At 35.9% G+C, this 23,362-nt stretch overlaps 1 protein-coding gene across 1 annotated transcript; it reads right to left on the minus strand.

The window, feature by feature from the left end:
- Nucleotides 1-1,977: 1,977 nt before the first annotated feature.
- On the minus strand, nucleotides 1,978-23,289 carry LOC145104982 (protein NAP1-like). The gene is made up of 17 exons (XM_079042132.1): nucleotides 23,247-23,289; nucleotides 23,048-23,135; nucleotides 21,597-21,645; nucleotides 5,132-5,257; nucleotides 4,931-5,038; nucleotides 4,788-4,832; nucleotides 4,568-4,710; nucleotides 4,352-4,484; nucleotides 4,140-4,264; nucleotides 3,992-4,053; nucleotides 3,723-3,916; nucleotides 3,470-3,613; nucleotides 3,170-3,328; nucleotides 2,943-3,079; nucleotides 2,775-2,856; nucleotides 2,414-2,687; nucleotides 1,978-2,063 (listed from the first exon to the last, which is right to left on the minus strand). The coding sequence occupies exons 1-17, from the start codon at nucleotides 23,287-23,289 to the stop codon at nucleotides 1,978-1,980; spliced, it is 1,998 nt and encodes a 665-aa protein (XP_078898258.1).
- Nucleotides 23,290-23,362: the final 73 nt, after the last annotated feature.

Consider the following 23,362-nt stretch of genomic DNA (forward strand, 5'->3'; position numbering starts at 1 on the left):
AAAGTCATACTGGATGGTTCCAATTACAATGATTGGATGCGGAATATCAAAATGGCCCTTCAATTTGAGAACAAAGAATATATTCTCGAAAAGGAACTCAATGAGTTTAACGAAGAGAAGGTCACTCCTGAAGAAATAGTCTCCTACAAGAAGCACTACGATGATGCGACAAAAGTTTCTTGCATCATGGTAGCCACCATGACCCCTGAGCTGCAAAGGTTTTATGAGGATTATTAGCCCTATGAGATGAACAAGCACCTTGTGGAAAAGTATCATAAGTGTTCTCGTCAAGAAAAGTACGAAGTGGTCAAGTCCCTCATGGCATGCACGATGAAGGAGGGAGAATCTGTCTATGGCCACGTGAAAAGGATGCAACGTTACGTGGATCCCCTTGTTAGGCTAAATGTGCATTTTGATGAGGAGTTGATTATTGACATAGTCCTAAAATCCTTACCTCGTTGTTATAATCAATACATTCTGACCTATCATTTGAACAGCAGTGAAACTACCCTGGGTCAATTTCACAATCTCCTGCAGACAACTAAAGCAGGAATGAAGGGAAAAGGTATTGCCTCCACTCCTGCTAGTGCCCCCGTCCTAGTCATTGGACAAGGAAAGGGTAAAAAGAGGAAATGTCCTCCCAAACAAAACTGGAAGGGAAAGTATCATGTAGGGTCATCCAGTAGTGGCCCTAATGGCAAGTCCAGTTTTGATCATCCACCCTCTTCTGATCCCAAAGAGGTTATCTGCTTTTACTGCAACGACAAGGGGCATTGGAATTGAAGTTTCCCGAAGTATCTGCAAGATATCAAAGACTGCAAGGTGAAGCCAGCTTCTGCAGGTATATACACTACTTCATCTAATAACTCATCTTCTTCTCTTTCTTGGGTGCTTAATACAGGATGTGGATTTCATACATTACTAGAAAAAACAGCCTTTTACGACGCGCAATGAGCGTCGTAAAACGCTCAGACGACGCGCAAATGTGTGTCAAGGAAGGCCCTGTCATAACGACAGATGACGCGCTTTTGCGCGTCGTCTATAGACGATGCGCATTTATGACGCGCATTTATGACACGCTTTTACGACGCGCAGTTATGAAACGCAATGCGTATCAAGGAAGGCCCTGTCATAAAGAATAACGACACACATTTGTGTGTCGTAACCTTACGACGCGCGTGTTTATGACACGCGATGCGTATCAAGGAAGCCCCTGTCATAAAGGAAGACGACACGCATTTGCGTGTCATAATTTTAAATGATTTAAAAATATATATATTTTTGATAGAATTACTAATTTTCAAATTAAACAACAGATTGAAATTATCATAATACAAAATAAAATACCATACATAAGAACGATAATTCATTTCAAAAAAATATCACATGTCAAACAAGTTACCTAACATTATGTCAAACAACACCACATGTCAAAACTATTAACACTTAAAAACATGTTTTTTCCTGCATTTGGAGCACCCACTATTCCTATCTCAGCAACTAACTTTAGGTCCAATTCCAACCACCTGTAAAAGAACAACATTAGAATATCAACATTTGCTTGATTTGATGATTCAACATTAGTTTCCCTTGGACCTATTACTGTTAAAAAGATACATATGAGAATATATATACTGTTGAATCTCAAATGTGATTTCTTGGATGTCTGTTGATAACTTTGCCAATGCTTCAGAGTCTTCATCCTACATGGCATTACATGAGTCGTATGTTAAGAGTGTTATTGTATGTTGTTAGTATTCAAAATTTCTCAACTATTACCATTGAAGAGGTAAGTTGTTGATGAGCCAAATGGGCTTCCTCCTGTGCAACCAAAAGCTCTTTGTATAGCTGCTACAAGATACCAAATGATAAGACTAAAAAAAGAATAGCAAGATATATATATATATATATATAATAAAAAAGGAAACCATCATAAAGTCATAAAGTCAAACAGATTCATACTTATTAATTGCATCCTTATCTTTTTCTGTTTCCAAATCTACAACATAATCCAAATTCTAAAAACTTGAAGCCTTCCCCTTCTCCATCTCCAACACTGAGATCTGCATTACAAAATGAACAAGTGGTTCACAAGACATTGAGATCAAACCTTTTGTAACAGACATTGCTATGATTGAGTAGCTTTTTTTATTTAATACAATGTACGTTGTAATAGAAAAAGAAATGAAAGTACAATGCTGTAATAGGGAAGGAAAAGAAAGTAGGATGCTATAACGGGACAAAAACTACTAGTGAGAGAGAGAGAGAGAGAGAGAGAGAGAGAGAGAACACCGGGCAAAGGAGGATTTTCATGCTTTAACAATTTGTAATGTTTTTTGTTACTTTTGCTTGAAATGTTCTCTTCCCATGTGGATTATGGTACTCATTCAAATACACATTCTGTTTATCTTACAGACAACTTCGATTGCGGACCCCGTTTGTTGATCGTTTTTGGGTTTATCGAATGTGTGGAGAGAAGAAACGGAACCCATGAAGGATTCGGTCAATAAAACTTCTCGGATCCCCTGTGTGAGGTCCATGCTCATATGTTGTTCTGCCATTAGGATTATGCTAACGTGTCTACGGATTAGGAATTCAAGAACTGTGGGACGTTGAAGATCTATGTCGGATTTTAATACAGTGTGTAGACGCCTTCTGAAGTTTCCTAGGATGCATTCTCTCATGTACTGTGTTTCATTTCATTATGAAATAATACAATATCAGTTTTGTTTTATGTCATTCAAAGTAAATACATTTATTTGGATTATCATTACCTCTCTCAAGACAAAGACATGATTTAGAACACAGATAGGCTCCATGTCATTCAAAACTGAGCAAAGCATTGCAGCTTCTAACCTATGATGACATAAATGTTGTTTGTATTATTTTTGAGGACAGATAATAAATTTAAAAAATTAATGTTGAGGAATCAGGAATGTTACATTTTAATGGAATTATTATTTTCAGGGTAGCTTTCATAGTCTGGCAAATGTATACCAGATACCCTTGGGGATTTTGCTGAAGGAATAGAAAGTCTGGATGTCAAGTTCATCAGAATTGTTGCTTGTTCTGGAAGAAGCTGGGATTTAAAAAAAAATTAAGTTAGGTCTATCAAATTTAATACATGAATTTGGTAACTTTTTAAGGAAATTGATAAAATAGTAAGAACCTGTGTCTCCAAAGAGCCAAAACCTCCTTCAGAATCAAGAATGTTGATTAGCCCTTCCAATCCTCCCATGATTGACTCAATGAGTGACTCAACATATAAAACAGCATCTCGACCAATTCTAGTTAACTGAATCAACCAATCAATATTCACTAAATTGCCCTTCAAAAGATAAAATAAAATTTACGTATAAAATTTACGTATAAAATTTAGAGTAAGTTACACTTTTGGTCCCTGTTCCAAGTAAAGTTGGGACCAAAAGTTGTCATTTTACTTGGAACAAGAACCAAAAATATTACAAGCCTTCTTTTCCATTAGAGCATTCCCTTCAGATAACAAGCCTTCTTTTCCAGTAGACACTGTTGCTTTCTCCAAATGTCTTATGTTAATTGAAGATCGTGTAGAAGTAACAATCATTAAAATTGATAACCAGTCTTTACGTAATTCCTGTTTATTATTTTTTTTTATACATTATAAACATGAGTATAAATATAAATAAATAATAACAAAACCATGTCACATATTTGAATGGATTAAAATTAAAGATTATACTTACTGATAAATCACATGTAATTGCAGAGATATTTTCACCCTGTGGTTTTGGAATATTTTCAAGATGGTCAACAATTTTTTGGAAAAGTCCTTTTAGAGTGGTGTCCAGGTCAAGAGCCACCATGCCAGGTGTATTCAGTAAAAACCGGATGCGGCCTGCTGAAGATGACAGGTAGGATAAACCATACCCTCTCACAGCTGTAAAAACATTGTGTAAATATTTAAACCCGAGTCTCAAGGGTAAAAAGGTAATTAAACATTTTATACCCTCACCTGTAATGTATTTGCGTACTAGACAGCATAGGTGATCCATTCCATCCAACAAGAATCCTATTATTTGCATTCTACACATGTTGACAAGTCAAACTTGTTAATTAATATTATAAAAAATAAATATATAGAAAAAACAATAATTTATGAAGTAATATCACTTACTATGTCTACAGCAACTATACGATTGGTTTTGGATTTTGATGAATTAATTCCAACATGTTGAAAATACCATATCACTTCACTTTGAGCCAATGTCAATGCAGAAAATACCATCTATATTACAAATTAAAAAAAAAGGTTAATAGTTATATTATATCATTGAAAAATATAGATTGTAGTGTGTGTTTAATTATAATAAACCTGAATATTAGGAGCTAATAAACTCGGTTGATCAGTGAAAAATAAAACCATTCTTCCAATCTCTTGCTTTAATAATATTCTCCTCTCATGATCAATAGCATCACATGATAAAATTGATTGATCATGCACTTCACTAAAGAAAACATACAAACAAACAACAATGATTATTAATTAAATTGATCAGATTAATTAATATAATTCCCATGTTAATAATACCTTATCATTTTCTCAACTTGCTTTGCAACACTATATTCCAAATCAGCTTCTTTTTGCTTTGTACGTCCTGATTTTGCCATTTTCTTTGATTCCAATATTCTTGGCATTACATATAACTGATAATCCTCATGCAACAATATATACTGCATTTCAAGAATATAAAAAAAATATTAATTTCCTTGAACAAAAAATTGTCAACTATCATTTAGAGATTAATTACCTCATCTCTATATAAAGTAAGAACTAGATTTTCCCTCAATACAACCTGTAAACATGGAAAATTATTAAGTAAACATTAATGTAAGCAAGAAAATTATTAAGTTTATAAAAATGTGGGAATTGTATTTATAATAATAATTATACCATAGCCATATCAATGTTGGTTACTCTAAGAAGCTCATCAGGACAAACAAGATAGCCAAATAGTGCCCATTCCCTATAAGAAGTTACATTTGCCAAATCTTGAGCTCTCTGTGAACAAAGAAAAAGAATAAATCATTATGATTTTATAATGGAAGTATATAGTTTTTTAAAGTAAAAGTAAAAAAATAATAAATTGTGCACCATTGGATGTGCAGAGTTTGTGAGAATGTCAGGATATCTGGGATGAAAGGGGCTAAGAAAACCCTCGTTTCTTAGCTTTCGTGTATCTGTAGACAAAAAAATAATGGGACCCACAGCTTCTAGAACCTGAAAAATAGCTAAAAGAAATCTTATTTACCTTTGCTATGAAATAGCAAATCAATTAGCTTGGAGAGGAGCGCGATCAAAGAATAGTTATCGTTTATAACTAATTTCCTGATGGAATGAGACATGATTGATTCTAGCTTTGCCTAAAAACCCTAGCTTTCGTGGCCCTGTGAGCATCAATCCTTCGATTTCAGCAATAAACGAGACCTTAACACTTTGATTTCAAATTTGTGGCCTTGTGACCAGAAACCCTTCGATTTTAATAAGAACCGAAGCCCTAGTTCCAACAATAGTCGATTTTGTGGCCCTATGAATGTAAAGTGTTTGATTTCTTGTGAGAAATGAAGCGATAGAGATCGATCAATGGAGGATGTGGGTTGTTCTTTGAGGGATGAAAAAAACCCTAGTTTCTTAGACTTTGTGAGGACGGGGTTTTCTAATTTTTAGATTCCCGCAAGGTATTAAGGAGGGAACACGATGTTTGATGAGACCGATAAGGAGGTTAGGAGTGGCGGAGATGCGGATCGGAGAGGAGAGAAGATGAAAGATAGAAAGAAGGTAGAAGACGGGTTTTCAAAATTTTGGGGATTTCGTTTCCCCCTCTACTAAACGCGCGTTTTCATTACACATATAAAGCGACAGGTATAGAGGACGCGCCTTTAAAATAAAGCACCCTCCGTGTTTTTAATTTCTTTTCTTGAGACACTAATTTAAGGGCACACAATAATGTGTGACGTAAATCCTTAAATTTTTTGAAGAGATGACACTTTTTTAATGTCACTCTCTTTTGCATAACATAAATCAATGAGTGTCGTGGTTTGCGCGTCGTAAAAGGGTCTTTTTGTTATAGTGATATTTGTTCTGATTTGCAGGGGATATGAAGAAGAGAGGAGGTGGAGCATGGTAGAATGAACCTAATCATGGGAGATATATGATCTTCTCATGTTACCAGATTGGAGTTTATAGTCTAGTGCTTAGTAATGGTGTTGGTTTAGATTTAATAAATTATTGCTACTCATCATAAATAACAAGAAACGTTATCTCTTTTCATGCATTGCTCAGACAAGGGTTTAAATATTCATTTAATGATTTGAATGGTTCTATTTCAGCTTATAAAAATAGTATTTTTTGTTTAGAAGCTTTACCTTGTGATGGTGTGTATGAAACTGTGATGTGTGTAGAAAATTTAGGCAATAGTGTATATCAAATTGATTTGTCTAATGGTATAGACAAAGCATGCTTGTGGCATTGTCGTCTTGGACACAACAACAAAAAACGCATCGTCGAACTCCAACAGGATGGTGTGATGGAATCATTTGACCTAAGGTCAGATGATGCATGCGAATCTTGTCTTTTGGGTAAGATGACAAAATCACCTTTCACTGGATCTTGTGAAAGAAGTGAAGGTTTGTTGGATCTCATACACACAGATATGTGTGGTTCTTTCAGATCCACCACAAGAGATGCAAATCGATTTTATGTAACATTTGCAGATGATTATAGTATATATGGCTATATTTACTTAATCAAACATAAACTGGAAACCTTCGAAAAGTTCAAAGAGTTTAAACATGAAGTTGGGAATCAATTGGGCAGGAAGATAACGATGCTCTGATCTGATAGAGGTGAAGAGTATATTAGTATCGTGTTCCACGACTACCTCAAGGAATGTGGAATAGTTTCAAAATTGACCACTCTTAGGACACCACAACTTAATGGTGTGGTTGAGAGGCGCAATCGAACATTGTTGGACATGGTTTATTCCATGATGAGTCGAACTTCCCTTCCAATTTCATTTTGGGGGTATGCCTTAGAGACTACCACACATATTCTTAATCTTGTCCCAACTAAGAAGGTTGCCAAAACACCTCACGGGATGTGAACAGGGATTGTTCCCTCGTTAGCACATATCAAGGTTCGGGGTTATGAAGTTTTCATTACATGAAAGACTCAGGACAAGCTTGAACCTCGAAGTAAGAGATGTATTTTCATCTGCTTCCCACAGAAATCCTTTATATATTAATTCTACAGACCTAGTGAAAAAAGTGGTCTTTGTAGCATGAAGAGGAGTCTTTCGCGAGAGAGGGCTCATATGCAAAGAGGAAAGTAGGAGTACCATTGACCTTGAAGAGATTCAAGAAACAAACGATGAAAGAACCTCTGAAGACGCTAGGGTTCAACTAGAGGAAGAGATTCCAATTGAACCATTTGATAATTCATTACCTCTTCGTCGCTCTAGTAGAGTTAGCATGTCAACTGAGTTCTATGGTTTCCATATACTACATATGGTGATACGTTTATCAGTGATTGTACACTGATGAACTTGGATGAACCTGCTAACTATAAGGAAGTGATGGAAGGCCCTAAGGCGGCCAAATGGAAAGACGTAATGGACAGCAAGATCAAGTCCATGTATGACAACCAAGTTTGGAATTTGGTTGACCAACAACCTGGTCGGAAGACAGTTGTTTGCAAATGGATCTTAAAGAAGAAGACTGACATGGATGGTAATGTTCACACATTCAAAGCACGACTGGTTGCAAAGGGCTTTACTCAAACCCCATGGGTTGACTATGATGATTCCTTCTCACCAGTGGCTAAGATAAAATCTATTATGATAATGCTATCCGTAGCTACCTTTCATGACTAGGAAATTTGGTAGATGGATGTCAAAACTGCATTCCTTAGTAGGAAGTTGGATGAGGATGTTTACAAGAGTCAGCCAACGGGTTTTTTTTATTCAAATTTTCCCAATAGAGTGTGCAAGCTTGAGAAATCCATCTATGGATTGAAACAAGCATCTCGCAGATGGAATCTTTGCTTCGACGAGAAAGTCAAAGAATTTGGTTTCTCTATAAATGAAGATGTGTCTTGTATATACGTCAAAGCTAGTGGAAGTATAGCAACCTTCCTAGTATTGTATGTTGATGACAAACTTCTTATAGGTTAAGTCTTGGCTTGGAAAGTGTTTCGCTATGAAGTTAAGTCTTGGCTTGGAAAGTGTTTCGTTATGAAGGACCTAGGTCAGGCTGCCTATATTCCGGGGATACGAATTCTGAGGGGTAGGAGTAAAAGACTAATTGGACTTAGTCAAAATATATATTTTGAAAAGGTGCTAAAAAATTTTAGTATGGAAATTTCCAAGAAAGGAGAGCTGCCCATATAGAGTAATACCAAACTGATTAAGACTAAGAGTCAAAGTACCGATGCAGAAATAGCATAAATGAATAGGATTCCATAATTTTCCGCCGTTGGATCTATCATGTATGTTTTGACATGTACTCGCCCTGACTTGTCCTTTGCTCTGAGCATGGTCAGTCATTATCAGGGAAAGCCAGGTAAAGCTCATTGGATAGCAGATAAGAATATTCTCAAGTATCTGTGAAGGACAAAGGATTGGGTCCTAGTACTTGTTGGAAATGATACATTAAGAGTAACAGGGTATAGCGACACCATATTTCAAATAGATAGAGACAACTTCCATTCTCAATATGGTTGGGTGTTTACCTTAAATGAAGGAGCATTTACTTGGAAAAGTTCCAAGCAAGAGACAGTGGCTAACTCTACCTGTGAATCAGAGTACACAGCGGCAAGTGAAGCATCGAAGGAAGCAATTTGGTTGAAAAACTTCATCGGAGATCTTGGAGTTGTGCCAACCATCAAGGAGCCGATGAAAATTTTTAGTGATAAGGAAGGAGCGGTTGTCTTGAAAAATGAACCAAGAGATCATGGAAGATAAAGACATATCGACATAAAATACCATTTCATCAGACATAGAGTAGAAGAAGGTCACCTCATTGTGAAGAGAATATCATCTGAAGATAATCATGCAGATCCACTTACGAAGGGTCTGAGTAGGGCTAAACATATTCAACATGCCAGGAGCATTAGTCTGAGAGATGATGTTAGTTTTAGTAGTTAGATAGTTAGTTTGAAACTTATAACAAAGTAAATGTAATTGACTATTGGTGATTAAATAGCTGAGAATTATTTATGAGTTTGTTTACCACCTTTTGTCAATTTTTTATTCTTGTGTTTCAATTTGCATGTTTTACTTCCCGAATAATATGATTATTCAAATTCCATAGTCGATCATACATTTGGAAGTAAGTAGTGAATTAAGACTGTCATGAATTGAATTGTAGATTTTCTAAGCAGTTTTAGACATGGCAATAGTAATGCTACAATCTTCATGAGTACTTAGAAATGGAAATTTAAGTATTGGATTAACCCACGCTCAGAGAATTACTTCATGGAATTTATCATGAGTAATTCTGAGACGATAATATCTTATAATATAAAAACAGAGATATATGAGTTGTAGTTTACAAGTTCGTTATGCCTTGATAATATGAAAATGCATCAATAACTTGATGTTATAAAATGTATTGCCATGCATGATTTGTTGAGTAAATGGTCCAAGCATATAAGTCAAATTTTATTCGTTTCGTTTGCCTTAACGGGAAAAGCGACATCTTTGGGCCCCTCGGTGATTTGGTATTGACTTATAGTGTCGGGCCCGACCATGACTAAGTTGATGTGTTCAATTATAAGTTCTTTGTCATTACAAATCAGAGATCAAGTCATTGACTCTTCCGATCGCAAACACAATGGGCTGGGAGAATCTAAAACAGATGATGCTGGAAGAGTACTGCCCGAGGGGCGAAGTGCAAAAACTAGAGCATGAGCTATGGAATCTCACCATGGCAGGCTCAGACATAGAAGCCTACACAGATAGATTCAGCGACTTAGATACGCTATGCCCTGGGATGGTTACCCCGGAATGTAACAAGGTAGAAAGATTCATTTGGGGACTACCTTCTCCAATCCAAGGAGACGTAATAGCAGCAAAACCTCTTACATTCGACAGTACCAAACGCCTGGCTAGAACCTTGGTGGCCTATGGGATCCGCCAAGGCATAATGGACCCCGTTTATGGGTTAACCAAAGGAGGCGATGATAAACAAGGGACCGAGAGTAGGAAGAAGAGACAGTCAACACAAGGACCCTCCGAGGGACAACAGACAGGTGCAGCCTAGGCTGCCACGACACCAACCACCTCAACACCCGACAATCGTTATGCTGGAACCCTCCCTAAATGTAATAAGTGAAACTTCCATCATATCAGAAGGTGTCAGAAGTTGTATTGCAAGAACTGCCTCCGAAAAGGACACACCATCCACTTCTGTAGAGCACCGGCACAACCAATCTCTCAGGTTCCATTTGAGGAAGTGAGTCAGACCTGCCATGAATGTGGCGAAACGGGACACTTTAAGAAAGATTGTCCATTGGTCAGGAACCCTGGTGGAGAAGGAAGAGTGCTAATGATCACTACAGGAGAGTCTACCCCGGAACCACATGAGAACAGCGGTACGTTTCCCAACCAAATCCTAACTGTAATAGTTTCTTCCTCGTCTAAACTAAGCATATAGTTTATATAGAAACTAAATACTCTTTCTGGTAAGCTATAATGACTTGGTGTAAGAAGTAGGGCCATATATAATTAAGAACCAGTAGACTTATAGTGCGTGATTCCGCCTTATTTCCTGTTCCTTGTCTGGTTGTGGATTTAAGGCAGAGTCACTCAGTCGACTGTCTTATCACTCTTAATTATATATGACTTGCAAAAACCAAGCGATTATAGAGAGACTGGATAGGGATCATAATATCAAGTATCAGTCACTAGAACAATCTTTCAGATAATACAAACGTAAGGCAATACAAAATCATCATAGTAGTAATATTAGGATCAAAACAGAAAGCACCAGAAACATACACTCAGATGCACCGATATTCAAACAAAGCACTCTTTCCGAACTAACTTAACACGCCATCCGACGATGTCATCCCACCTAATCTAACTGAGTCCACGCGATGCCAAACCTATGTGTCACCAAGGAGACCCTTTGCCTTAAACCAACCGAATAACAAAACTCTCGTCACTCCTAACGACAAACTAGATGCGAACCTCGAAATTTCATCTCGCTTCAACCCCCGAAAAGTATCCATGCTAGGAGTATGGTATCCACCTCTAACCTGCTTAAGCACCCTCAGCAGATCATTTTGGAAATACCACTCGCGTAGCCTATCAATGTTAAATGTACACGCGAGGGTGGTATATAATTAAGATTCTACTGACTTAGGATGTGTGTTTCCGCCCTATCTCCTGTTCCTTGTCTGGTTGTGGACCTGGAGCAGAGCCACCCATCCGACCGTCTTGTCAATCTTAATTATATACGACTTGTGTACACGAGACAATGATGGATGAACCAAGTATGAGTCCTACCATGAACTTCAGGACAAAGGCTGCTCAGGACCACAAAAGGGCATCCTACCAGTTGGATGAACATGGTTGAGCAAGCTAAACCTACCCACCCTTCACATATCAGAACAGCAGATACAGCAGTGATGATCCGCTGAAACACCCAGCGAGGATCCGGATTCACTAGAGAACGCGAGGGTTTTATGAAACCCAGGTACCCTACCGATCCTAGAGAAGTATCTATCCGATGAGACACTTGTGATACCCTTCATCTTTTTCCAGGTCCAGGAATTATATTCCATGTTCGAATTTCGGGACGAAATTCCCTCTAACGGGGGGATGATGTGACAACCCGAAAACTTTTTCCTTGTAAGTCCAGCCATTCAATTCAATTCAACCGAGTGTCAGACCCGTTTCTGCTATCTTTTAACATCGTTTAGGGTCTGTTTCAGTGTTCTAAGCTTAAGAACAATCAAGGTTGGGTTTAGGGAAGTGTCAGCTAAAGTTCTTCGCGTTGAAATCGAGCCGAACACTCCATCAGAGGGAGTGTACGGCCGTACACCCATGTTGGCCGTACACCACCTCCATAAGTATGATATCATTTCATTTCTAGTCATTCCTCACACTTCCAAGTCAAGAAAATCGATTTCTCTCTTAACTATCATCGAGTTCTTCATCTTAGATCTTCAAAAACGTAAGTGATTCTTCCATCCTTGTGTTATTATCCTTCTTAATCATGTATCACCCTTTGATTTCATCCATGGAAATCATCTTTTTGGGTAGATCTTCAAGGTCTTCATCTTTCACCAAGAACACCAAGAACACACACATGTTCTTGGTGGCTGTGAACACCATTTTGAGCCTCCAAATTGTAAGTATCCTTTCCCTATGCTTAATACATGTTAGAAACACTTGTTAAACACCCTAGAATCGACCATAACTCAAGAAAAAAAGGAGTGTACGGCCGTACACCCTTGCATGGCCGTACACCCCTCAAAACACCCCGAAAGGGCCTCCAAAGTGAGAATCGAGTTCATATTTTTGATGATCAATCGACCCACTAGCTTCCCCATTGTTCAAACACCCCTTGTTGCATGTTTCCTTCATGGGTGTACGGCCGTACACTCATGGCCGTACACACACCTTGACCGTACACCCTGGCCGTACACTCTCCTGTATGGGCGTAAACCCCATTCTAGTCAATCACCTGTGATTCTAACACTTAGTCCAAGTGTTTCCTAGTCCCTAAGGGTGTTTCCTTGCGTGTTAGTTGTCCAAAACACTAATTGCATGCCTATATATATGCTATTATATGTCATTTAGGACTCGTTGTGTCTCGGGAATTCATTCGTGGAGCTCCCCATCCTTACGCGAACTTTTAATCGAATCAAACACATAAGGTGATTTCATACCCCTACATTTTTCCGAGTTTTTAATGTTTTCAGGGGGGAGGGGGGGAATACAAGCCAAACATAAATGATTTTATGAAATTTATACAAAAAGGATTTCAATAAACTTAAAACGGATGCAATCGATACAAACATACAGTTTCTATACTTTTATAAAATATTTAGATATTTTATCCCTTCTGTATTATGCTGAGCATAAGGGACATTTTCAACTTACAAGCTTAACCTCATAGTTTTTAGATCAATACATGGTTATACATATACAAGCACACAAACTATAATAGGTATAGTTTGGGAATTCATACAAGGTTATACATATACAAATACACAAACTATAATAGGTATAGTTTGGGAATTCATACAAGGTTATACATATACAAACACACAAACTATAATAGGTATAGTTTGGGAAATTCATACAAGGTTATACATATACAAACACACAAACTGTAGTAAATATAGTTTGGGTATTCAATACATGGTTATACAAATACATACACACATCTTTTATGAATAATATTTAATAAAAGGTTTTTCTCGTATTATTACTTGTAATATCGTTAATCTAGCTTGAGCGACATGTCTTTGGGTACAATTACATGTACTAGTGGAAGACAACCCCTTATGATCCAGAGTCTCCTCGAAGTAGAGCGTGATTTTTGTTTATAGATCTATACAGCACTTACTATCCCGCACCTTGCTGTTAGCTACAGTAGGACCGGCAGGTCTACGGGTGACAAAGTCATAAAGGATACTGGTGCCCGATTCGCGCCATATCAAGTTTAGCATGGTAATAAAACTCGCAAGTAGATAACATTACGTAATAATATACCTAACAATCAGTCAACAGGGTTAGTAACTAGGCGGTGACTTAGTATGTACCTTAGGGTAATACGAAATTAACATCCGACTTGCAGTGGGATGTGTGATCTCCGCCTCATTCCCTGTTCCTTGTTTGGTTGTGGGCTTAGGGCAGAATCACCCAATCGACTGTCTGTTCGATGTAGAATTCAATAACTCGTATGTACTAGGTGATCACAGTAGGGTATTAACAACACTTTTAGTATACAGAACAACACGTTTTCAGCTAGTTTTATTTATGTAATAAGACTACTATACAATGGTTTAATACAATGGTTTCATACAATGGTTTCATACAAGGGCTTTCATACAAAGGTTTTCGTACAGAGTACATACATAACATACACTTAGGAAAATATAGGATTTTCCATGGTAAACATTGGTACTTTACAAGCAAGCGGTTATTCATTTTACTAATGAACATTACTAATAATTCTGTAATTCCTTATTTTATACATCCACGCTATGTGTGAAGAATATCCGACAAACCATGGAGTGTGTGGTTTCCGCCTCATTTCCTGTTCCTTGTTTGGTTGTGTATTTATGGCAGATCCACAAAATCAACCGTCTGTTCGATATTGGTTTATACATAGCTAGTATGAGCTAAGTAGATATAAAAAGAATTGGTTAATCATTCATACAATAAGAAAATAATGGATTTTTCTTGAGGAACACTTTCAACAGATATCAAAGGGACAATACAGTTAATTTTGCAAGTATCTAGTGAATACTTCAGGATTATGTACATGAGGATCTGACAACCAGTGGAATGTGTGGCCTCCGCCTCACTTCCTGTTCCTTGTTTGGTTGTGGGCTTGGGGCAGAACCACACAATCGATTGTTTTTTCGATCTGGATTGTATATGATTTGTATACACTAAGTACTCGCAGGAGGAACTGGTAAGAATCATTTTTACTTAAGGTTTATACATTCATTACATCATAAAATATAAGGTTTTTCTAGAGAAAGATAACACACTTTTCAAAAGAACAAAGAACAGTTTTTCCAAAACTAAATGCTTATGAACTCACCAGCGTTATGCTGATACTCTTTCAAAACCTACTTGTATTCTCAGGACATTAGTAGACAGGTACACACGCAGATTCAAGAAGACGGAGCATAGTAGCTTCGAGTCTTTACTTATATTTACTTTGGAAGACATTCATGTATAATTCAAACGTAATGTAAACATTATACTAGTAATACAATGGTTGTTGTTGTTTTGATTACTATTATTCAATTGTTGTGAATGTCCTCCGCCCCCGAACGTTTTCGCCGTTTCGGTTTGGGGGTGTCACATGTTTGTAAAGTATCCTAAGAAGATTCCTTCATTTGATTTGGGTGCGAATTTGCTCAAGTGCTCTTTTTTGTTAACCACAAAACACTTGCAACCAAAAATATTAAAGAAGTGAACATTGGGTTTATGATTTTTCAAACCTTTGTATCGAGTCTTTTTTAGGCGTTTTGTGATGATACCTTGGTTTTGAACAAAGCACGTTGTTGCAACTGCTTCTGCCCAAAAGTAGAGTGGTAAGTTTGCAAAGTTTAGCATTGATCTAGCAGCTTCTACATGAGTTATATTCCTTTTTTCTACTATGTCGTTCTGTTGTAGTGTGTATGGTATGGAGAAATTGTGATTGATTCCTTTGGATAGCAAGAATTCGTTTAGATGTCTATTTTTGAATTCAGTTCCATTGTCACTTCAGATCTTTTATATGAGAAGCTTGATCTGCAATTCAATTTCCTTGATGAAGTTTATCCAGGTATGTGTTGTCTCTTATTTCATTCTTAAGAAGAAAGTCCAAGTGAAGCAAGTGTAATCATGGATGATTAATAAGATATATTGCTTATGATATAGACTAGCAACAATGGACGGACTATAGAAATCGATGTGAAGTAACTCTAAAGGTTCAACAGTTGATGAATCTAGGATCAACGAATGACTTCCCATTGTTTTTTTTTCACACTCACAAGCAGGGCATAAAGTGTCATTGTTAAATTTCAGGAGAGGCAATCCTCGCACCATTTCTCCAGTAACCATGTTATTGATATACCAAAAATTAAGGTGAGCAAGTTTCTAGTCCCATGGCCAATTGACCTTGGAGACTACTGTTGACAGACACCACAATTGTGATTTATTGACGACTAGATATATGTCTAATGGGGGCATTGTTCCAGCAACCTTTGATTTAATTATACATCTTGATCTATCTTTCGTCATGATGTAGCTGTATTCATCATTGAATTCAACACGATGACTAGCTTTGTAGATTTCCCAATACATATAGGATTGTGTTTTAAACCATCAACTTAGGCAACCCTTTGAATCAATAAATTTCCATTCTTCAGAACACCATATCCTCAGATAGTTCCATTTTCATCATTTCCAAAAGTTACGTAACCACCATTCGTGACTGCCTTAAAGTCACGAAGGTATTCCAACCTTCTCATCATGTTCAAGGAGCAGCACCTATCAGTTAACTATACTATTTCGTGATCCTCGCACATTACCTGCATAATCAATTAGTTAATTTGGGCACTCAAACTTGTTTGGGGCCCACAACAACTTAATGTGATTTCTTAATAAATTTATGAAAAGAAGATTCAATTTTTGGTGTTATTGTTGTGTGTGGTTTTCTAACTTTTGATCATGTGGTGTTGTTGGCCTATTTTCTTTTCCAAATCCTTTTTGAGGTGAAATATCCTTTCTTAGACCTAGAGGTAGTTTTCTTAACAGGCGGATAAGTGTTAAAGGTAAGTTTCTTTTCATTTATCCATATTGTTTTCCTAGGTTTGGATTTAGGAACGTAACCAATATGTATCTTAACATTTCTCTTCATTTTGGATTTTTCTTTGTTCTTTTGAGTGAAAATTGTTGTGCCATGAATAATGAATGTATTGAGTTTTTGATCACGTGTCTTATTCAGAGGAGTAACTGTTGGGTTTTAAGTACTATAACACTCTTATGGTGCACATACAACCCTAGATGCTTTGTATCTAAGTTTTCTCTAATTATACATGCAATTTCATTTTCCAAAGCATATACCCTTACTAGCATGCAATTGGAGATATACAACATAAAAAACTAGCTAGAAGAAGACCTCTTATTTGTAGCTTGTAGTTCTTGGCCTTTCAAAAGCTTAGCACCTCAAATATGATGCATCTAATGTGTCACCAACACCAAAAGCAAGAAGAGGCTTATGAGAGAGGCTAGGAACCACAAAATCGGTTATGGTTCTCCTTTAGGATGCCTTAGCCGATTTTAGGTGTTAAGGGGTTACTTTTATAGTGTGACATGCTATGGTTTCTTTCATGCAAACCCTAATTCACATGACTCTTCATATTTCTTAAGCCCTTTGGATTAAACCTTTATGGACTCTCATATAGGTTTAGCCCATCCCTAATCAACATGGATCATTAGCCCAAACTATAAGTATTACTGATTTCCTGAATCAGCCCCCGCAAATTTAATTAGTGTCTTTTGATCACTAAATTAATTCCAAATTAATTCTTGATCAATACTAATTAAATAATGTGATTTCTTAATTAATATATTATTCATATAATATATTAATAAATCACAAATAACCTCTTTCTCAAATATCCATCCTATCCAATTGCTTCGGTGAAGGCAACCCAAAAGGACCATGCTACTATCGGGTCAAGTAGATACCAATTATAGTTATGGGCTTAAACACCTAATCCAATAGTAACAACTACGATGTTGTTACTTTTCACAGCTTTGGGGCTATGAGGCTTAGTAGGACTAGGTGACCTGTTGGGAATTTTGATGTTTTGATCCCTTTTTGACTTCTACGAAGACTTAAATTTGTTAAAAATTTTTTACCTATATTTGTTTTGAAATTGTTTTCCTACCGCTGAGTCTTTTGAAACTTTTTTCCTTGAAATTTGTGACCTTTTGTTTTCTGTAATCTCGGGATTTGACTCAACTTGCCTTTTCTTAATGCGAGATTTAATTTCAACTATTAAGGCCTTCTTTGCTTCATCCTCTAGTGACAAAATGTCAGATTTATTTAATTTAGGTCTTTTTCTTTTGAAACGTTTGGACTGCGATATAGTTCTTGGTGAAGAGTCATCTAAACTGTAGAGTTCATGACATCTAGAAAATTGTCCAATTTCAAAATTGTCCATTCTTACTGCTTGTGGAAGAGCTTTGCAAGAAACGCATTAAGTGTGATTGTCAAATTTGAGGGCAGGCAATCCTCGCGTCATATCTCCAGTAACAAGTTTGTTGATATACCAAAAGTTAAGGTGAGAATGTTTTTGGTACCATAGCAGACTGATCTCAGAAAGTGCTTTTGATAGAAAACACAATTGTGTCTTTCAAATGACTAGAGGGATATCCAAGGGAAACATGGTTCCCACAACTTTGGATTTGATACGACATTTTTCTATATTATTTGTCATGATATAGTTGTACTCATCATCAAATTCAACATGATGATCAGCTTTGTAGAGTTTTCCAACACTTATTAAGTTGTATTTTAATCCTTCAATATAGGAAAAAAAATTAAAGTTTTTAAGAACACCATATCCTTGTAATGTGTCGTTTGAATCGTTACCAAAAGTTATGTGACCACCATTTGTGACTAGCCTGAAGTCACGAAGGTATTCCAACCTTCCCATCATGTGCAAGTAACATGCACTATCAATTAACCATTCAGTTTCGTGATCCTTCCCTCATATTTCCTGTATAATCATTCAGTTATATTTGGCATTCAAACTTGTTTGGGGCCCGTAACAACATAGAAGTATTTTGCGAAGGTGTGGTATGTGCGGTTATGTTTTGCAAACATGTGCTCTGTGCATCTCCATTTTGAGAGGACTTTTTGAAAACCTTTTTCTTTCTTAAAAAATAAGGCATTTTGTTCGTAAAAACATTAGGAATGGACTCACTATTTCTAGCCTCTACGCGAGATCTAATTTCCTCTTTCAATGCTTGTTTAACTTCATCCTTTGGTGACAAAAAGTCAGAAGTATTCAACTTTGGTCTCTTTCTTTTGTAAAGTTTGCTTTTAGAAAGAGGTCAGGGAGATGAGTCATATGAACTATAGAAGACATAACATCGGGAAAGGTCTCCATATTTAAAGTTGTCCATTTTTGCTCCTTCTGGAAGGGTTTTGATGCTTACACTTGATAATACTGTGGCTTTATATTTGAAAAAGACCTCACAGTTAGCCTCTATCTTAGATGAAGGTTGTGGTATTATGATAGGTGTAGATATCACATGGTTCATAGTTGGAGCAAGTTTTGGGGACAGGTATGGACTTTCTACTATGATTTCCTCATCATATCCATATCCTGCACTTGATATTATTGTAGCTTTATATTTGAAAAGGACCTCGGAGTTAGCCTCTATATTAGATGAAGGTTGTGGTATTATGATAGGTGTAGATATCACATGGTTCATAGTTGGTGCAAGTTTCGGGGACATAAGTATGGTCGGCACCCAATGTGGGTGGAGATTTTTCTCCGTTTTCAAAGCCATTTTACGAACCCAGTTATAAGTGTTATCTATGGATCCATTATTAACAAGATTTTTGATTGTTTCACTTTCAATAAATATTTTTTCAATTAAAAGATTTAAGCGTACATTCTTGGCTCGGGCTAAATCCAATTTATTGAAATCAACATCTAACTTAGTTTTATTAAGCAACTTAACATCTTTTCCTAACAACAAATCCCTTTCTAACAATGTGACCTTAAGCTTTTTGTCTTCTACTCGTCGTCTTAAGTGATACAGCTCTTGGGTCGCTATCTTCTTTTAAACTAAGGCTTTGTTCTAATCTAAAAGGACGTTAACATAAGTTTGAGTAATATTATTTATGTGATGTTGACATTTTTTCAAATTATAATGATTAGAAGATATCATAAATTTTACCTGCTTGACGATGTTTATACTTCATTCGTGTGCCATGAAGCAGTAGTTCTTCTTCAGCTTTGATGATCCTTCTCCGGTTTCTCCTTCCTTCATCGCAACCAAGCATGACTTTCCTCTCTTTCTCTTGTCGTCATATTCCTCGTGTTCATAACTTATCTATAGAATCTTAATACTCTTCATTATGTTTACCATACATAACTCCAACTATCTTTCTTGCTTAATACTTCAAGAAAATAATATCCAAAATGACACTTTTCAACTACTATTTCACCAACATGTCATTTTTAGCTAAAAAATATATAAAACAATTAAGCACCATTTGCCTTATTTTAGTCCTAAAAATAAATCTAAAAATATTTGAAATGTATCTTAAAATATATATAATTTAGGACACATCAGCTACACTATTTATGATCCAGTACACTACATGGTGTTGATAGTCTCGGTTTGGTTTGTTCGGTTTATATATTTAAAATTAGATTTGTATTTCATGTTTATTTTATATACTATCTCATATATATATATATATATATATATATATATATATATATATATATATATATATATATATATATATATCCCTCCCAACATTTTATTGCTCTATAAATCTATAAGTATAATACTAGCAAATTACTCCAAAACATTTTATTTCTCTCTAAATCACGTCAACATGGAACAACTTCTCCTCCATGGCGGCGCAACATCTCTTCAGTGCGGTGCAACTTCTTCCCATTTGGTGCAACATGCACCCAAATGGCACAACTCATTTCTTCATGGCGAAAGTTCCCTCTACATGGCGCAATATGGTGCTCTCCAAGTTCCTCCAAGTCGCTCCAAGCCACTCCAAGTTACAACAAACCACTCCAGGTTGCTCCAAGCCACTCCAAGTTACTCCCAAACCCCCTTTTGGAAGATTCGTTGCTTTCTCACTTGATCCTTTCCTTTGTCAGATGATCCAAAGCCATCTCAAATGATTCGTTCCTTTGTCACATGCTCCATCAACCTCAAGTGCTCAAAATAGTTTTTAGTGCTCCAAATGCTCCACAGGAATGCACCAAATGTTCGAGCCACATTTAACAAATGGAAGTTATTTTCATGTATTTAGGCATTTCATAGTTTTCAGAAAGAAGGAAACAAATGTGAACTTCTTGAGTGACATGTTCAAAGGAAGATCAACACCCATATCAATTGATATTTTGGTTCTTAGGTGGATAGTAGGCAAAACACGCATGTATATATCTAATAGAGTTTTCCACTGACGCGGGTTTGAGGAATGTTGTTTCAATATTGGACATGTTGCTTTAAAATATGTCTCATGCAATATGACTAAATATGAGAAAGCATGTTATGATAATCACATGTATTTATACCATTTACGCTTGATATTTATGGTTTTATTGCACTAGAGGATGTGGAGTTCCTCAATAGAGTCCAATAAGTCAATGCATATTAATGTTATGGACAAAAGATCTATCTGTTTAATTTTTAAAATAATTAGGAGTTAGCGACGCAGCTTGCGACCTTTTACCTTCCATCGTGATCTAAATGTTATTTCAATATCTACTAGGTGTGAGACCTGTATACTACACGGGTTAATTAAAAAAAGTTAAATATAAGATGTAATCATTAAGTATTTTTATAGTAAAATTTTGAAATAAATACAAACGAAATGGTGAATAAGTAAGTAATTCAATGTATGTTAATAAAAAAACTGTTGACGTGTTTTAAATAATTTTGTTGAAGATGAAGGTGTAAAAATTAAACATTTTTTAAAGTAAATTTTCAAAATAAAAACAATAGAAACATGAATAAGTGAGTAATAGTATAAAATAAGTATTGACATATTGTAAATAATTGTTATGAATCACAAATTTAAAACAAAAGAAAAACTTCTTTTAATACAACCTTAGATGACTTATTGCTAAAGAACACGTTGATCACCTTGAATGTATACCTACATATATATAAAAATAAGCACGTAAAAAATATATTTTTTTATTAACAGAGGCAAGTTATTAAAGAAAATCAAATTAGATATACCACAAATGATAAAGACGAAAGTTTAGAAAATAGATGGTGAAAATAATATTTTACAAAGTTTAAAATGAATGGATCAAAGTGATGTTTTAAAAAATAAATAGGTGGAAAAACTACAAACTCATAAACATAAAATATAGACAAAATTACATAAATGGTCTTAATTGTTTAATAAGACTAAAAACAACAATGTGAGCAAAAATGACCATTCACAGTAGTTTTTAGAAATCACACAGCTCATGTTCGGCAAAAAAAATAGCAAATGTTGAGTTTGTGACATTTCATAAACCAGAAAGACCATTTATATAAATTTTTCTTAATTAATCTATAGTCTATACTAATAAAATTAAGTAATATGAATTCACATATGGAAATAAGAATTCATAAATGGGAGGTTATTAATTCAATTAATACATATTCATAAATTTAATTAATATGAAATGACATTACAAGTGAAGTTTGAATAAAAAATAAAAAAGTCTCAAAAATAACAAGTGAAAAAAAAAATTCGAAAATTCTTATAAAAATAACATGTGTCAAATTCAGTTAGAAGTTGACATCTCAAGAAAAAAAAAACAATCATTTATTATGATCGATATGGAACAATCAGAACAATTCATTTATAATAGCACCATAAATTCTCTAGAGATCTTGCTTTTTTCAAGACTACAAAAGTCGTGTTTTGAATCGGCAACAGTTTCTATGAGTTGTCAAAACTAAAATGAAACACGCTAATAAGTCATGGTTACGATTCTTGACAAATTATAGTGGTTATACAGAGACTCCGATTTTTGTTAAAAAGATGATATGGTGTTTCACATCCAAAAAAACGTGAGCGATTACGAAAATGGAATGAAAGAAGCAACCATCGAGGTTCTTACACTAGTTAGTTCAAGATAAGGAGCAATGAAAGCTACCGAATGATTATGGAGAATTTATCACGGAGATAAGTTCAAAATTTTCTTGTAACAAATGCCAAGATATTCTGAAAGTGATAGGAAAAGAAAGCCCTACCTCAGCCTTCGTTGATATCTTGAACAATTGTTCTATTGTTTTTATTATAACTTTAATATGTTTTTACTAATATATATATATATATATATATATATATATATATATATATATATATATATATATATATAACAATTTTTTTAAAATTAAAATCATCAAATAATATTAATATAAAGCAAAAAATAAGTAATTAAAAATTAATAAAAACTCATTAACCAACATCACTCACAACCCAAACACCACCATCCACCACCCGTCATCACCACCCATCACCACCACCCCCACCTACCACCCACGAAAACCACTACCCAACACCATCACCACCACTTGCCACTGCTAACCACGACCAGTATCCACCATCCACCATCAACCACCACCACCATCCATCAGTACCACCTGTTACCACCAACCCCACCCACCAGCATCACCACCACCAACAACCTCCACCACCCATCACTACCACCCACCCACCACCCACCACCACCACCCGCCACCACCACCCATCACCACCATCCGCCATCATCCACCCATCACCACCACCCGCCACCATTATCCTACCGATCACCCACCAAAACCACCATACACCACCACCTATCACCACCACCACCACCACCACTACCACC

The sequence above is a fragment of the Lactuca virosa genome, chromosome 4 (assembly GCF_052849685.1).
Source record: "Lactuca virosa cultivar CGN04683 chromosome 4, Lactuca_virosa_CGN04683_v6, whole genome shotgun sequence".
NCBI classification, from domain to species: Eukaryota; Viridiplantae; Streptophyta; class Magnoliopsida; order Asterales; family Asteraceae; genus Lactuca; species Lactuca virosa.

Excerpts from the sequence above, each read along its gene's own strand:
- LOC145104982 (XM_079042132.1), bottom strand. The coding sequence starts at position 23,289 with ATGGTGGCGGGTGGTGGTGATGGGTGGATGATGGCGGATGGTG. Across the intron at positions 4,833-4,930 it reads CCAACATTGATATGGCTATG|GTTGTATTGAGGGAAAATCT; the intron begins GTATAATTATTA and ends CCATGTTTACAG. Across the intron at positions 4,265-4,351 it reads TATTAGCTCCTAATATTCAG|ATGGTATTTTCTGCATTGAC; the intron begins GTTTATTATAAT and ends TTTGTAATATAG.